Source organism: Ochotona curzoniae, unplaced genomic scaffold (assembly GCF_017591425.1).
Source record: "Ochotona curzoniae isolate NIBS_2020 unplaced genomic scaffold, NIBS_Ocur_1.0 scaffold_3208, whole genome shotgun sequence".
NCBI lineage: Eukaryota > Metazoa > Chordata > Mammalia > Lagomorpha > Ochotonidae > Ochotona > Ochotona curzoniae.
In genome coordinates this window covers 46,323,314-46,341,137 of record NW_024467106.1, presented here as the reverse complement: position 1 = coordinate 46,341,137, position 17,824 = coordinate 46,323,314, and the positions used below count along the sequence as shown (strand labels likewise).

Here is a 17,824-nt window from a genome sequence, read left to right as displayed (position 1 = left end):
GTAACTTTTACTCCCCAAACAGCTACTCCCCAAATAGCCAACCCCAAGAGACCTTCCCACGAGCTGAGCGGAATCCAAGCACTTGCGCCATCACTTGCTGCTTCCCAGAGTACATTCTGGCAGGAAACGGAAATTAGGACCAGAACTTGTACTCAAAGCTGGGCATTATAATACAGCCCGAGTGGCATCTTTACCACTGTCCCAACCCTCACCCACGCATCACTGCTTTAAAGGAAGCAAATATTAAGACCCCGAGATTATGTGAGTTTGTAGCGCAGGGGGCAGTTGAAACTCTCACATTTGCTTTGCAATTCCCCTTGCTCTTTTGCTTACCTGTGTGTTTGTATGTCACAGTCCCTGAGATAACGTCGCCTTGAGAGAACTGAGACACAGGGACTCCAGAATTGCTCACCACCCCGTGCTCAGGTGCTCGAGCAACCACAAACGTTAGTTTCAAGTCATCACTGTCTGCGTCAGTCGCAAAAACATGTTCTGAGGTAATGACCACCTCTCCACCCTCAGAGCAGTGCATCATGGGGATAAGGTTGGCCTTCAGGACTGGTAGCTCATCATTTATAGGGAATACCTACACAGGAGGAAAATACACATTTTTACGAAAAAAAAAAAGAGAAAGAAATGAGAATTTGCTCAACGGATAACTCACAACTCCTAGACAAATTGACAGGCATTTCCATCTTCCAGACCTGGGAAATAATAGCCATGGAATTCGGCCAAGCATCCTGTGACTCATAACTTTCTCCGTACAAACCATCTTGCAAGAAATGCCCCACATGAGAAATATTTGAGGTAGAAATGGGAGAATGTGGCTATGATTTGGGACTTTAAGCTCTCATTTGTCTTCAGACAGACAAAATATAAAAGTAATATAAAGTGTTTGCCAAATCATTGTCCTCTGTGGTTAAATTCACATATATTCCAGTGGAATAATGATCCTTGCAGTCTAATGCATTTACATTTACTGCATCAATGTTATTTTTATTTCCAACGACTTGGTGATTACAAAGCTTTCCTCCTCCCTCAATACCCTGCCAACCAGGAACTTGCTTTGGGCTTACAAAAAGCAGCAGCTGCATTTCAAATCGTGGGAGTTAGAGTGGAAACTCTGAAAGCATTCTACCCATGCCAGGTTTCAATTGAACAAAATGTTTTTCTCTCACTTGCAGGAAAATAATATCCCAAACAGAAGGAAAGGAAAGCAACATGGGACCATGCTGGCTCCCTGAACTTAAAGTGATCATGGAGAAAAATGCAAAAAAAAAAAAAAAAAAGAAACACGTCTTTCAAATAAGCAAGAAGGCCATTTTGCACCTGAGTTCACATCACAGTTAGCTGTAATCAGGGCAAGACTAGCTGTTGAGTCCTTTCAATCCTCCATTTCTTTTTTTGTTCTTCAGTGAAAGCGATCTTACAAAAATGTTGATTTCAAGGAACCAGCATAGTGCCACAACATGGTATATCGACCTGGGACACTAGCATACTACATCGAAGTGAAAGTTCAAGCCTGGCCATTCTGCTGACGGTCTAATTGCCTAAAAATGCACCTGGGTAGCTAGTGGAAGCTATTCCAAGTGCTTGAGGTCCTTGCCACCATGTGGGAGATCCATGTAGAGTTTCTGCCTCCTATGTTCGAACGGACCCTGCATTAGCCGTTGCAGTCATTGTATGGTTGAGTAGCTAATGGAAGGTCTCTGCCTCTGTCTCATCCTCTCTTCTTTCTGCCTTTCAAATAAATGAATCAATTAACTTTAACTCACTGCCCCATGAGAACCTTCCCTAGCTTCTCCTGAGTACCTCTCGCCTTACCCACACTTTGCCTAGCCACCTAACTCAATTTTCACCCCAACACAGCATGACCCTTCCCCAGCCATTGCAGTCATTTGGGGCAGAGAAACAGCAAATGAAAAATCTCTCTCCCTCCTTTCTTCCCTCTTCCTCTCTCTAACTCCAACTTTCAGTTAAATACATGTATCATCTTCATCTTGGTCATCACAGTCCAAACATCTTGCCTAGAACTTGGCAGATAGAGGCACTTATTAAATATTTTCTAAATAAATTAATGACTAGAAATAGCTATATATATGCCCTGGTTAACCTAGCATTCTTTTTTTTTTCATTTTAAGGATTTATTTTATTTATTTGAAAGACAACACTTACAGAGAGGGAGAGATATATAGGAAAAGAGGTTTTTCATCTGTGTTTCACTCCCCAAATGGCCACAACAGCCAGGGCTGGAACAGGCCAAAGGCAGAAGCCAGGAGCCTGGAGTAAAGAGCTTCTTCTGCATTTTCCACATGGCAGCAGGGACCCATGCACTTGGACTATCCTCCACGGCTTTTTCAAGTTCATTTGCATGAAGCTTGCTTGGGAATGCAGCATCCAGGACAGGGGATGTCAGCATCGCAAGTGGGAAATTAACCTCAGGACACACAACACCAATCCCCATCCTACAATTTAAACAGGCTAACAACTCTGCAACAAACACATATGAAGTTATTCCAGTCCATTGCTTTAATGGACAAAAGGATGGAGAGCTGGAAACCTGAGGCATAATTACTTAATCAAAAGGCCAAAAATAATATACAATATTCTCTTTCTGTTGACTTGTTAAGAAACAGATACATAGGTAAGTACGTATTTATGTATATTTATTTAGAAGATCTATATAATGAAGGCAAATACATGATGAAGTGGAAATACACTGCAGTATGCATCTCTATTTCTGAATAAAAGATGGACTCCCAATGAAACTATTAAATATATCTTGACAGAATGCTGGACTTTATACAATTCTTCATATTTATAATGTCAGGATACACTCAAAGAGCAGAATGATGGATTTGTGACTGTTGTTGCAGGACTAAACCATTGCTTAAAAAATATAGGGCAAAACAGTGATGAGGGGAAGAGGGGAAATCCCTGAGCCTATGGAACTTGAAAAAAACTTAAAAGATTATCTTTGTTCATGGTTTCCAAATGAATCCGTTAAAGATGCTCTTTCTCATTGTTCTCGACTCTAGGGAATCTTACCAACAAATTCAATAATGATCACACAGTTGTTCATAAAAGAACCTCAGTTTTCAAATGGATAACAATGCCCAGAGCCAATAGAATTATGGAATTTCTTCTGGGTAAGCAAACATTATAAACACTGATCCAAAAGCTTGCTCTGCCTCTATTTAGCTTTCAAAGATCATTCCCTTTTGTCTAAAAAATAACAATAAACAGATGACTTCCCTTAAACACATTTTTAATTGTAATAAGATGGTCACAGCCAGACAATAGAATTTAGGCTTTGTCTCCTAAAAATCTGTTGGTTATTATTTTTTTTTTTAGCATATGAGAAAGGAAGAGAAGAAACGTTGTGGGCATTACTGCCTGTAACTCCAGCATGCTATATGGGGCAGCCATTTGTGTCCTGGTCATTCTACTTCCAATTCAGCTCCCTGCTAATGGTCTGGGAAAGTAGTCCAATGCTTGAGCCCAAGGGAGAACAAGAAGAACCTCTTCTTGTTCCCCTGGCTTCAGCCTGGCCTAACTCTTGGCCATTGAGGTCATTTGAAGAGTATACCAGCAGATGGAAGCTTCATCTCTCTCTCTCACCTCTCTGTTTCTTAGTGAGCCTATATTTCAAATAAGTTAATAAAGTTTGTGTGTGTGTGTGTGTGTGTGTGTGTGTGTGTGTGTGTGAATGAGAGAGATAGAGAATCTTAACCCAATGATTTACTTCTTAAAATGCCTGCCAGCATCTTGGGCTAGGCCAGGTTTGTGTCAGGAGGCCAGAACTCTATCTAGCTGTCCTACATAAGGCCTTAGGGACCCAACTACTTAAGCCATCATCTTTTTCCTCCCAGGACATACATGATCAGAAAGCTGGACTGCAAAGTGGAGCCTGGATTCCATCTTAGGCACTCCAACAGGGGATGTGGGTACATCCAGCAGTCAGTGTTCTAAAAGTTGTGACAAAGAAAAAGAATTGACCCAGAAAAATATCTTCTATGTAAAATATATATATACCAGTAAAGAATACATCAATTCCTGTTGGGAGCTGACACAGCACAATGTTCTTCATCCCAACCTCAGACGTCACTATGAGGACCAAGTGGGAAAGCATGCCAAGCACAGAAAGAAGCACTCAAGAACTAGTGACAAGCAGTGTTTACAAATACCAGCAATGCCAATGCACGGCAAAGGCCAGGAGGAAAAACACTGATGGGGCTCCAAAGAGCGGTGATGCTAGACTTAAGGCACGTTGTTGAGCCTGAGTGTCCTTAGCTAAGACATGAGGATAACATCTTTCTTATCTGCTTCTGAAAACAAAAAATTGTGGGAATACTCTCTGGTAATTAATAACTGTAAGATGTCTTACAAAAATGTTATTACCATCAGTAATTATCTCATGTCACAAATATCTGATGGAATCCTAACACAAAATTTGGTGTCAATTCTTTGTACATAGTGGCTGTGCAGAAAATATGTAAGTCCTTCAGAAGATCTCTCTCTGCTAATGGTGGCACAAACATGCAAAGTATAAGCCGTGCTCAGGGACATGGCAGGTACTCAACAGAAAACTTAAGGAGCTCCCATAAGGCCATTGGGCATACACTGAATCTACATGGGCTTATTCTTCACCATTTGTTTAAAGGAGAGGAAATAGACATCATGCCAAAGCTACACGGCACAGAAATTCACAAAGAAGCACCATACACAGGCATGCGTGGCTTCTCTCATAAACAGAAAAACCCCAGGGATGCTAGCCTAACATACTGAGTTGCTACATAAGAATTTCTAAGTGTCATAGTACAAAATAGAAATAATTTGTACATATATCTGGTTATTTTACAAATTATCTAGATTTGAGGCCAACCTACTTCTATCTTTAAATACATTGGGAACAGAAAACAGTATCCCCATCTCACCAACATAACTGTGGTCTCCAAAGCCTGAGATACACAAAGGTGTCAGCATGCATCTCTTAGCTTTGGAGCCCTGTGTTTCAAGCTTTACTAGAGATACTGAGAGGTTTCCAAAGCAGAGGTTTTATTTCTTTGATCCAGGAGGAAACTTTACCCACCTCAATGTATAGAACAAATTCTACTGAATTTGTGCCATCTGTGACCTCCAAGAGTATGTCATCCCGAAGCACCTCAGATCCATCATGTTGATACCTATGGGGATAATATCCATCACTAATCTTAATGTTGTGACGGTAAGCAGAGATGCAGGACACAGGAACACTCACAAGGCTGTGGCCATGTGTTCACGAAATAAAAAAAAAATACTTTAGAAGGAAATGCAGAATTAAGTATTCGGCCTCCTACAAGACTGTGAAAACAGCCAAATTTGTATTTGTAAATTGAATTTAGAAAGATTTAGATGTATGTTTGTTTATTTTGAAAGGGGGTCAGAGAGAGAAGGAGAGACAGAAAATAAAGGAAAAGAGAGATTGTATGTACTGTTTCACTCCCAAAACGGCTTCAAGAACCAGGGTTAGGCCAGGTCAAGGCCAGGAGGCAGAAATTCCATCCAGGTCTCCCTTTACAGTCATTATTTGCTGCCTTCCTAGGTACATTAGCAGAAAACAGGATTGAAAACAAAGCAGGTGGGGCTCATACCTGTACTCCAACATGGGATGCCAGCACTGTAAGAAGTGTCTTATAGCTGTTACAACACTGGTCTCTGAAGTTTGAATTTATAACTGAGAAATAAGTCAGTTTATCTGTCTACCTGACCATTGCTTTTGATAGTTTGCAATGTTACCCACAGAAGTGTTTTAATAGATTTTGTAGGAAAGTCTCTTCAACAACAGTAGTTGGAGGAGATAAAAGACATTAAGGTGTGCAGAACATAGGACCATAAAGCAGGGATTATTCTACATCTTTTTTGTAGACCCAAGTAATAATTCATGCCCTACTCACATAGTATATCCAATTTGCACAACTGCAAACCTTACTGGCATAGAAAAGAATAAAACGTTATACTCAAGACCTTAATTAACACAGTTCCATTCCAGAATTTTCAGGATTATGAAGTGGGTTTTTGTTAGAGCCAAGTTCAATTATGTAGATTGGCCTCACTGATTATTTTAGTCACTATTAGTCTAGTACGACTGTTACCTTTTATGATATATGCATGGGCAATAAAAATATTCATGGTAATTAGTTTTTGTTATTCAAATGTCCATCAAGCTTTCCCCACTGGTACAGCAAGCCAGAGGGAAAGAAAGGGAAACGAATATTAGGTCACTTTCAATTTCCCATTGATTCTTCTAAGTGTTAAATGACACAATTGGGTTGCTCTGAAGGAATCAGCCAAACTTTTTTATCCTAATTCTACCTCAAAAAGGGTCCAGGCGGGGAACCAAAGTATGCAAAGAAAAAGACCATGGAATGTTCTAACCTAATTCTCAAGGAACAGAGGTCTCCCCACGAAAAAGTGTCCCCTGGAGTTAGAGGAAAGCCATCGAGCTGCACTGCTCCATGTGGAGGAAGTCTCTGCAGGGAGAAGTGGACACTGTCCAGCACGGTGTCCATGTCCGAGACCAGGATGTGCTCTGTGCTGATGATGCGCTGACCTCCTTCAGTCACTCTCAGCAGGTTGGTGAATACCTACAAAGAAGAGAAACATTCAAAGACTCATTTCATGAGGCACCCCTAAAGATGGAACTCATTGAATTACCATAAAACTGCTAGTACGCTATTCATGAGTCAACTAATTTCTTAGGAATGGTGCAAGGGGACACATTCATGGTTGGATGTTTTTGGGTGAAAATATATTTTGTGAACCTAATGTCTCCAATTGTAAGCATTGATGTACACAAAGAAGCAAGGCAGATCTATAAACCTGCAACTATCTCCATCTTCTTAATCTCAGAGCCTATACAGCAGATTCAGCAAGCTGGTGACTGTAGTTCTAAATTAAGGAAATAATAAATTTCACCATCATGTGCCTTTCCACTAGTATAGCCAAGACTCTAAGATTACAGTAACAAAACCTGCTACCTTTGTTTTTTCTCAAGGTATATTTTTTACAGCTACTTTAAAGAGTGTCAGAGATTAATATGAATTAATCTTCTATCAGCAGGTTCACTCCTGGGATGGTCACAATAGCTGGGGATGCACTAGGCCAAGGTCAAGACCCAAAATTCTACTGCAGGCTTTCCACATAGGTGATAGGGCCCAAGTCTTTGGGCCATCACCTTCTGTTTCTCAGGCATACTAGCAGGAAGTGGGATTAGAAATGGAGAAACCAAGGCTCAAGCCAGCACTTGTGCTATAGCATGCAGGCATTACAAGTGGTGTCCCAAGCCACTGCAACCCTATAGTCATCTCTGCTAATCTTGTTCATCAATTTTCCAAATTGGTAATCCTACATAGACGTGAGAGTACAGATACCCCACTCTAGGTGCTGATGGTTTGGGCTGAGTCCCTGCCCTTGTAGTAAAGATCAATATTCTCTTGGGAACTGACTGCCCTGCTCAAAGCAGCTGTCATGCCCTGGAAGAAGAATATTCCCTAAGGGGAAAAAAAAAATTCGGTAAAGTAGAAACAAGACCAAACCACCAGAGGAAAAGGAATAGAGCTAGGAGGCACAGAATTCCTCAATACAGCTCCTGCCCGCTAGGGTGCAGTACAGTCAAGGCTTCCTGGAAGCCAAAGTCAATGTAAATTAGGCGTCCTCAGCTCAGACAGCTTCCTTCCATTCCTTAATCAATTACCTTACTCAAAGAAAACAGACACAGTAGGCTTTGCTTTCTGCAGCCACCCTACCCTCACTGGTTCTTCTTCTAATTTTGCTAAACCTACATTTTCACAAAAGGAAGGAAGGAAGGAAGGAAGGAAGGAAGGAAGGAAGGAAGGAAGGAAGGAAGGAAGGAAGGAAGGAAGGAAGGATGGATGGATCTCTTGTTCTTTTTTAAAGGCATATAGTTTTTTTTAAGGTTTATTTCTTTTTATTGGAGAGGGAGGAGGAACAGAGAGAAAGGCTTTCTATATGCTGGTTCACTCCTCCAGGTGGCTACAATGGCTAGAGCTGAGCCAATCTGAAGCTAGGAGCCAGAAGCCTGGTCTCCCATATGGAAGCAGTGACCCAAGGCCATCCTCTACTGCTTTCCTAAGCAACAAGCAGGGAACTAGATAGGAAGTGGAGTAGCCAGGACATGAACGGGCACCCATATGGCATCCCAGCACATGCAAGCAAGGATTTAGTCATTGAGCCATTGTGCCAGGTCCAAATCTCTCTCTTTTCTTTCTTTCATCTTCTTCTTCTTTTTAAAATATATTTATTTATTCAAGACCCAGAGAGAAAGTGTTCCCATCTGTGAATGACTCAACAAATACCCACAAATGAGAGGCCTGGACCCAGCCAGAAGCCAAAGCTGGAAACCCAATCTAAGTCTTTCATGTGAGTGGCAAGAGCTCAATCACTTGAGCCATCAGCATTGTTTTCCAGGGTCTGCTTTAGCAGGAAGTTAGAATCAGGAGCCAGGGCCATGCATGGAATCCTGATATTCTGATATAAGACACCAATATATCCTTTTTAAAGAGTTAGTTAATTTATTTTAAAAGGCAGAATTAGAGAAAAAAAAAAGACAGAGGGATCTTCTATCTACTGATTCACTCCCCAAATGACTGTGCCAGGTCAAAGCCAGTGGCCAGAAGCCTCTTCTGGTCTCCCATGTAGGTGCAGAGGCTTAAGCACATGGGCCCCTTCCTGCTGCTTTCCCAGGTGTATCAATAGGGAGACAGATCTGAAGTGGAGCCACCAAGATGAGAACCAGGACCACTAGGACCAGCAGAATCATAGGTAGCAGGGCTCTGCTCACTGCCTCATAGTGCCAGCCCCACAGACATCAATATTGCAAGCACTTAGCCAAAAATCTGTCCTACGGCTCTTTAGAGAGGAGAATGAATATTTATTTATTTATTTATTTATTTATTTATTTATTTATTTATATTTCATTTTATGACAGTTTCATAGGCTCTGGGATTTCCCCCAACCCCCTTCCCATATTGAATTCCTCCATATTGTTACAGTATTACAGTTCAGAACCAGTCATGATTCTTTCATTGCAGGCACGGACCATATGGACAGTCCAGCATCCTATTGTCCAGATAAACTCAGCAGTTTCATTGGGAGGCCATCCTTGGTCTGAGAGTAGAGCTGGAAGAATACCATCCCCTCCAATGAGATGCCACTACACAACTTCAACAACAGGAAGAAACATGGAAATTAACAACATCATGAGGTTAATTAACATGGTATTCAGTGACCAATATGTTAGAAAATGCAAGTTCTTAACCATATCCTGTTACTATTTCCCTGACATCTCAATTTTAGTATATAGACAACCAGCTGCTATAAACCTTAAAATGGTTATAGGGTACTATTCAGCTGTATCATGTCTATTTTCATTTTTATATTTAGGAGTTTATAGTATTCAAGCATGATTTTTACTGAACTTGGAGGATTTTAGGATAGTCCAAACAGGCTTAAAATTCTAAATAGCCGTATGTTAATGATTGGGGAGCAGAACAATTTTAGGAGGGATGTGCAGAGAAATCTTCAGTACCTTAGTGAGGAGTAACTGATGTTTGTTTCCTACCTAGTAAGGTATAAGTAAGCTTTCTTTATTGCTCTCTGTCTATCTGATCTAATTTTGGGGGCTCCAGAGTGACCCTAATGGTCATTGCAAGAGAGGGTGGGGAGCCAAAACTGGAACTAAGTAAGGACCAGAGAAAGCTCCTCTCCTGAGTCCTGAAGGAAGTTTACTGTTTTTATGTTTCTGAGGACTGCTCAGGGTTCCTGGCTGCAACTTGAACTGGCACTCACAGTGAATGCCAGTATCACACATGGAGTGCAGCTTAGCCCTCTATACAACAACACCAATCCCCACTTCTTTCTTAGGGGTGAGACCTACATAGGCTCTGTTCCTCTCTCATTTGTAATAAACAGGAAATGTTCCTCTGTCTTTCTGTTTTTAAGGGGGGGTGGGTAAAATGAGCCCAGTAATGGCCTCAGACGTGAAGGAGAACAAGAAGCAGCAGAGCAGCCTCTGTATGAATGCCAGGCTCACAGAGAAGATGCAGGTGGCTTTGCCTTTGTAGTTTGCTTGTAATGAAAGATGCAGGTCCTTTAAAACTGACATAAATATTGGGCAGTGGACAGGGTAGGATGAGAGGTTCCATCTGAATTCATTTCAGAAAATTAAAGAGCTTCTTTAGATTGCAAAGTGGCACAGTTACCCTGTGGTGAGAGCAAATAAGCCCTTCTGGTTGCTAAGAGACCCAGGACTTAATCCCCTTCCCCTCATCAACACGTGAAACTCAGCAGAAGGAAAAGCAAATGAATGACATTCTGATAAAACATTGAAAATAATGTCAAACTCAGCAACCAGAAAAATCTCACCTTGTGGGTGAATAATCCCATGGGAGATAAAGAACCCCTCTCTGCTTGCTTTCCCTGCTAGAGTACAGCTGGAAACATTTTTAAAAATGATCCTTCCTATCTTTTCCTCACAGCAAACATGGTGCATACCTCAGGAACTTGATTGTCCACCGGGAGAACAGTAATGTTAAAGCAGATCCCATGCAGAGTGCTGCCATGTTGGTTACTGACGGAAAATGTGAACTGGACGTGTCTTACATGAGGGCCTATATCCTGCAGAGGAGGCATGTAGGCCACTTTCAGATGGTTCACAGCATGCTGCAAAGTAAATTGAGATGGGTTTGTGGGTACAGATCAACAAACTCAGACACCTTCAGGGACCTATGGGCAAGGAAATCATGCTGACATCATACATCACAAGCATCACCTTCCTCACCTTCCTTCCCCACATGCATATTTCATAAATCATAAGTTATGCACATCAGAAATGAAAAAGACAAAGACATTAAGTAAACGTGTCAAGTGTATAAAGCTGCCAACTCTGTAAAGGCAGACTGACATTGTGCTACAGCCAATTCAGGCATCTCATATTGAAATCCTGGATCAAGCACCAACTGCTCCACTTTCAATACAGCTTCTTGCTAATACACGCCCCAAGAAGGTAGCAGTTGATGGCCCAAGTGCATGGGCCTCTGGCACTCACAGGGAAGACCTGTGTGGAGTTCTTTGCTCATGGCTTTGTCCTGGACTTAACCTGGGTATTTCAGCTATTTTGAAAGTGAACCAGGATTTGGAGGACCTCCCTGACTCTGGCACAATGCTTTTCATTTAACTAAATAATCTTAAAAGAAAAAATAATAGTACTTTATTATATGGGATTGACATGCTCAACTAAAATCTGTAACTGCAGTGAAATTAGACATAATCAGACCGAACTATACAGCTGTCTGTTAAGCTCTCATCATCATTATTGTGGCCTCCCTTGGGGACTTCATAATGGAGTCCCCATAAGTAGACAGAGGATTGGGGCAGAATTTTTGAAGGTAATAAATGTTACGAATTGAACTGTGTTCCCACAAAAGATATGCCAAAGGTCTAAACTTCAGCACTTCAGAATATGACTTTATTTAGACATAGGGTCATTACTGATGTAATTAGTTAAACATGCGACCACACAGCCATTTCCAATATAGCCAGTCCTCATAACAGGGGGACAGAGACATGTAGGGAGAAGCTGTCAAGTAATGACAAAGGCAGAGATGGGAGTGAGATATCTACAGTGAAGACCTGTCAAAGATTGCTGGCCAGCCATAAGAAGCTAGATCAACAAAGAATTCCAGGACAGGATTTCAGAAGACACAAGACCCTACCAGCACCTTGAATTCAGAACTTCAACTTCCTCTTTCGGGAGACAACACATCTGTTATTTTAAGCAATCAGGTTGTGATACTTTGTTATGGCAACTCTAGAAAACTAACGCAGAAGGCTATTGAGGGAACTAAATTTGGCTGAATAAAAACATATGCACCTGATCCCCAAATAAGAGTCTCATCACTGGGAAAACCATGAAAAAGGCTATATTGAATTCTAACAAGATTTTGTTATCCTATCTAATTTAATCAAGCATTTAAAAATAGATGTCATATGCTTCATAGAAATGCCAAACAGAGAGAATAAAGACATTAATCACTTATGGCAGACATCAAAGGCCACTGTTCTCAGTTGCAGCACCAGTCTTCTCGGAGGACACACTTACAGCTCCAGGTATATCAACATTTTTGTGTATCTTCATACCTGAGTGAATGACTTCAGTCCAAGGGCACTTGGATTTTTGGTTAGTTTTGGTATGCTGTCCACCATGAATAATTTCCCAGCATCTAAATATCTATGAAAAAGTACAGGGCAATGCATTAGCTAATGCTCTATGTCAAAAGAGTCAAATACCCCATATCAAAAACATAGAACTCTCTGTGGAAAGAAATCACATGTTTCATCTTAACAGTCTTGTGTTACGTTGGGCAGGAAGTATGTTCTAACCTCTTTAAAGAAAAAAAATTGAAGATCTGAAAAACGATTTCCAAAAGATAACTTTTTCAGAAGACTGAATTGCCCAGTGCCTTATAGCCACTGTGTTAAAACATGCATTAGACACTAACACAAAATCCATGAAATAAGTCACCATTCTTCAACAATTTGAACAAAAACTAATTTGTTTAGGCAACAGCATGACCAGTATCACTAATGTCACTATCAAGACTACAAAAAGTATATGCATAACCAGGCCCAGCGGTGTGGCCTAGCGGCTAAAGTCCTCGCCTTGAATGCACCAGGATCCCATATGGGCACCGGTTCTAATCCCGCCAGCTCCACTTCCCATCCAGCTCCCTGCTTATGGCCTGGGGGGGCAGTCAAGGACAGCCCAAAGCTTTCGGACTCTGCACCCATGTGGGAGACCTGGAGGAAGTTCCTGGATCCTGGCTTCGGATTGGCATAACATCGGCCGTTGTACTCACTTGGGGAGTAAATCTTCGGACGGAAGATCTTCCTCTCTGTCTCTCCTCCTCTCTGTATATCTGACTTTCCAATAAATAAATAAATCTTTAAAAAGAAAAAGTATATGCAAAACCTTTTGAGTTAGCCTCACATAAAGGAAACTGTTATTTTCATTCCAAGAATGTTGAATTATCCTACACATGACTAAGACCGTCCACTTTTCTTGACTGTGATCATAGATTATGATAACTTCATAAAGTCATCTAACAATAGTGTTACAAAGAGCTCAAATAAAATTTACTAAAAACAAAATAAGTACTATTTTTAGGAAAGGGAGATTAAAACTTGAAGCCTCACTGTGCTGAAGATACCCCATAGGTTGCAGGCACTTATTAGTTAACCCATATTTTGAAGGGAGGTTTAAGATACTAGTTAATGTTGAACTGAACATAAGTTTATATTTGACCAACAAAGTAGCTGACATAGAATTACATGATAACAGTTTTTATTCTCTAATCCTAGAACTGAGAGCCCCAAGGGCAACTTTCCAAAGATACCTGTGGCTTAAGGAGTAAAACGGAGGCACGGTAACTGTGTAGAATAACTCCCCATCATGAGATTCTGGATCTATGAAGTGTAGATGCTTCTTAGTTACATAGGCAACCTCTGTCTCCTTGACAATCAAATGCCGGGACACACCAGGAACCTCTTCTGGAAGCTGGTCGTCCACTGGAGTGATGTGGATTGTCACCACCTGGAATGAGAATATCGATGCCATTAATGTGACATAGCAAGAAAGTGCCACAAACAAAGGCCCTAGTCTCCTAGACACAGATAATGTAATGTTCTAAAACTATCATAATATATTTTTGTTAAAATGATTCAGGAACTATGAAGCCAGAACTGGAATACTTCTTACTCATTTACTATTCCATTTAAAGAACTTAGTTAACACAATTATAGTTTACCAGTTGTGAATGCCACAGAATGGCTACGTAGAACACTAAATATGTTTGATTTTTTTAAAATCCCCTTGCCATCAACAAACTATGCTTTCCTTAATACTTCCCTATAGTCAGTCATTTTTTAAAAAAAAATGCTAGAAGGGCACTCCTACACGATTATCAGAGTGCCTCGAATTTACTCCCAAGTCCTCCTTTTATACTAATGCAGAGCCTGGAAAGCAGACACAGTGGAACAAGTGCTCCGGATCCTGCCAGTTTCAGCTCCCCAACCATTGCAGGCATTTGGGGAGTCAACCAGAAGAGAAAATGCTCTCTCATTATCTATATTTGTATCCCTTTCTGATATTCCAACAACTAAATTTTGTATTTAAAAAAAATGAGCCTTAAAAAAAGAAATTTGCCACCAAAAAGTTGAGTAATTTATTTAAAGCCAAACAGCTGCTGGTATGTAAACAGTATGCTCAGTACTCTATGTCCTGTCAAATTCCATGTGATTTTTACACTGCCATAGTCCTGCTGTCATGGAATTTTCAGTCTAGCAGAGACTAATATTGACAGATGTCTTTGTCCATTCATGCTGGTATAGCAAAATAACTGAGATTAGGTAACCTCTAAACAAATGAAATAAAACCATTCCTAATAGTTCTGAAGGCTGGAAGCCCAAGGTCAAGTTCCCAACAAGTGGTATGAGAGTTTCTCTCTGCTCCCAAGATGGTGACTTGTTGCTGCATCTAGGGGAGGGTACAGATGCTATGTCCTCACACTAGAGAAGGTCAAAGGGTAAACTGACCACTCACACCCTTTTATAAGGCACTCATTTGTTCCTGAAGGACAACACTCCTAGCCTGACAATTTCCTAAAAGCCCTATACCCAATATTGTTGTATTGGGGATTAAGGTTAATATAGAGCCTTACTCAATTTTAAAGTCAGAGTTACAGAGAGAGAAAGTGGGATGGAGTGGGATGGAAAGAGAGAAGTAAAGATGGAGGGGAAAAGAGAGAGGGAGAAAGGGAAGCAGATAGGGAGACATCTTTTAAATGCTGGTTTACTCCCAAGATAGCTACTTTAGCTAGCACTGGACCAGGCCAATGACAAAAACTTCATGCAGGTCTCCCACGGGCATGGCAGGGCCCAAACACTTGGACCAACTTCTGAAGTTTTGCCAGGCCATTAAAAAAAGAATTGGATGGAAAGAGAAACACCAAGGATATGAACTGGGACCCATATGAGATACCTGTCGCAGGTGATGGCTTTAACTCCCTAAACTACGACATGGCTCCTCCATCTGTATCTTAGGTGCCAGGCCAAATGCCTACCCTGTGTCAACTTTGTCATTTTAATTTTAACATGACACTAACAACCTCATTACAATCCCAGTCTAAATACCTACAACGTTCTCTCATATCTAGGAAAAAAATGATGCTAAAAATTTAAATGGAAACACAAGAAACCCAAAATAGCTGAAGCCATCTTAAACAATAAAAACAAAGCTGGAAGCATCACAATTCCATATTTCACAGCATACTGCCAGGCAATTATCATCAAAACAGCCTGGTACTGGCACAAAAATAGACACGACGATCAATGGAACAGAATAGAAGTCCAGAAATTAACCCACAAATCTACAACCAATTAATTTTTGACAAGCAAACAAATCAATCTAGAGAGAAAGGACAGTCTCTTCAACAAATGGTGCTGGGAAAATTGGATCTACATGTGCAGAAGTATGAAATAAGACCTCTACCTTACAGCCTATGCAAAAATCAACTGAAAGTGAATCAACGATCAACATCTATGGTCTTGTACCATCAGATTGCTATAGGAAAACATCAGGGAAACCTTGTTAGAAACAGGTGCAGGAAAACACTTCTGAGAAAAGATCCTAGAAACAGAAAATTAAACCAAAAATAAACAAATCGGATTACATCAAGATTAGAAGTTTCTTTACTGCTATACTGTGTAAGAAAAAACAAAGTCTATCATTTGCAACAAAATAGACCTAGCTGGAAACTATTATGGTCAATGCAATACACCAGTATCAAAAAGAAATATATTGTTCTCACCAGTCTGTGACAACTAACAGACACAGCACAATAGACATAATCTCTATGAGTAATAGTAGCCTACTAGGAATTAACTACTATATACAACAAGAGTCTATACTCATGAATAGTACTAGGATTTCCATATTCATTTTAGTTTAATTTTATTATGTGTAATGTTATTTTTTCTTTTTTCTCCTCTATTATCTATGTCATGATACCTTTAAATATCAGAACATTGTTAGTTACTATGAATTAAATAAATATACTATTGTAATAATTTTGGGGAAAAATAATTAGGGGGAACAGTAGCAACAGAGGAGAGCATGAGGAAGGCAGAAACTATGTTTCTAAATCTATGTTATGGAAAAATGTGAAATATAATACTTTTATTAAATCAAAAATAAGAATTAAAAAAGAAGCCTCTATACTGTAAAGAAAATCATGAACAAAGTGACTAGGCGACCAACAGAATAGGAGAAAGCATTTGTAAACTATGCAACTGTTAGAGGACTAATATCCAGGATCTATAAGGAACTCAAGAAAATATACAACAGCAAAACAAATAGTCCAGTTAAGCAACAGGGAAAGGAGCAAAGGACACAAATAGGTACTTTTCAAAGGCTGAAATGCAGATGACCAACAGACACATGAGAAAATGCTCAGAATCACCTGCAAATAAATTTTCACCAGGAAAAAGCAAGTAAAAATCACCATGAGGTTTCACTTCAACCCAGTTAGAATGGCCATCATTTGAAAACCAAAAAACAATAAACAGTGAGGAAGATGTGGGGCAAGAGGAACTCCCTTCCACTGCTGATGGGAGTATAAACTATTACAACCATTGTGGAGCATGCTCTGGAGTTTCCTTGGAGATCTGAAAATACATCTACCATATGACCTAGTCACTCCAACTCCTAGAAGTTTACCCAAACAAGATGAAACCAGCATATTAGCTGGACATCTGTGTTCATTGCTTCTCAATTCACAATAGCTAAAATATGGAATAAACCCAGATGTTCAAGATGGTTGATTCAGTAAAGAAAATGTGGAATACTACTCAGTCATAAAAAGTAAAATCTTGTCTCTGCAACAAAATGGAAGCAATTGGAAACTGTTACGCTTAGTGAAATTAAAATATCACGTTTTCTCTGACTTTTGGTAACTAATACATGGAGTCAAAAAAAATGTGGTCTGTATGAGTAAGACTGACATTTTGAGGTTTGCTTTTGTTGAGAACCTTTGTCTATACTCTGGAGAAACTGTGGAGATTTTTTCTACTCTCTAGTTATTGCATTCTTTATCTAATGGAATGTTAACCCTGTGACTGCAAAGTGAACTGAAAGTAAACCATTGTAAAAACTAAATAAATACCTAGATAAGAAAGGAGAGGGGTGGGAAAGGAAGATGGACCAGAAGGAAGGTAAGGTGGTAGTATCACTGTTTCTAAATCTATATTTTATGAAACAGGTAAAATTGTTCACTCCCTATAAATAAAATAACTTAAAATATTTCACTATGTAGGTAAAATGTCTGACACATACCAGGTACTTAATAAATAATACATTTAAAACTCTGTATCTCCATGACATGTGGCACAGTATCTTGTAGAAAGGAAGCAATTCATCCATGTTTGCTTATTGAATAGCTCAACATGCCTGGTTTGCAATTTTTTAGGATTTATTTATTTTTATTTGACAGTCAAACATACAGAGAGGAGGAGGTACAGAAAGGAATATTTCCGTCTGCTTGTTCACTACCCAAGCGGCTGCAATGGTCAGAGCTGAGCTGATCTGAAGCCAGGGGCCAGGAGCTTCTTCTAGTTCTCCCACATGGGTGCAAGGACCCAGAATTTTAGACTGTCCTTGATCACTTTCCAAGGCCACAGCAGGAAACTGAATGGGAAATGGGGCCACCGG

General features: G+C 40.1%; 1 protein-coding gene across 1 annotated transcript in view; it reads right to left on the bottom strand.

The window, feature by feature from the left end:
* Positions 1-17,824, bottom strand: part of FREM1 (FRAS1 related extracellular matrix 1) — a 122,216-nt gene that overhangs the window by 72,145 nt on the left and 32,247 nt on the right. Inside the window, exons 10-15 of the mRNA XM_040962821.1 lie at positions 13,455-13,651; positions 12,199-12,289; positions 10,555-10,722; positions 6,418-6,626; positions 5,093-5,186; positions 334-586 (exon numbers count right to left, since the gene is read on the bottom strand). Coding sequence (XP_040818755.1) covers positions 334-586; positions 5,093-5,186; positions 6,418-6,626; positions 10,555-10,722; positions 12,199-12,289; positions 13,455-13,651 — 1,012 coding nt within the window. The remainder of the gene's footprint in view (positions 1-333; positions 587-5,092; positions 5,187-6,417; positions 6,627-10,554; positions 10,723-12,198; positions 12,290-13,454; positions 13,652-17,824) is intronic.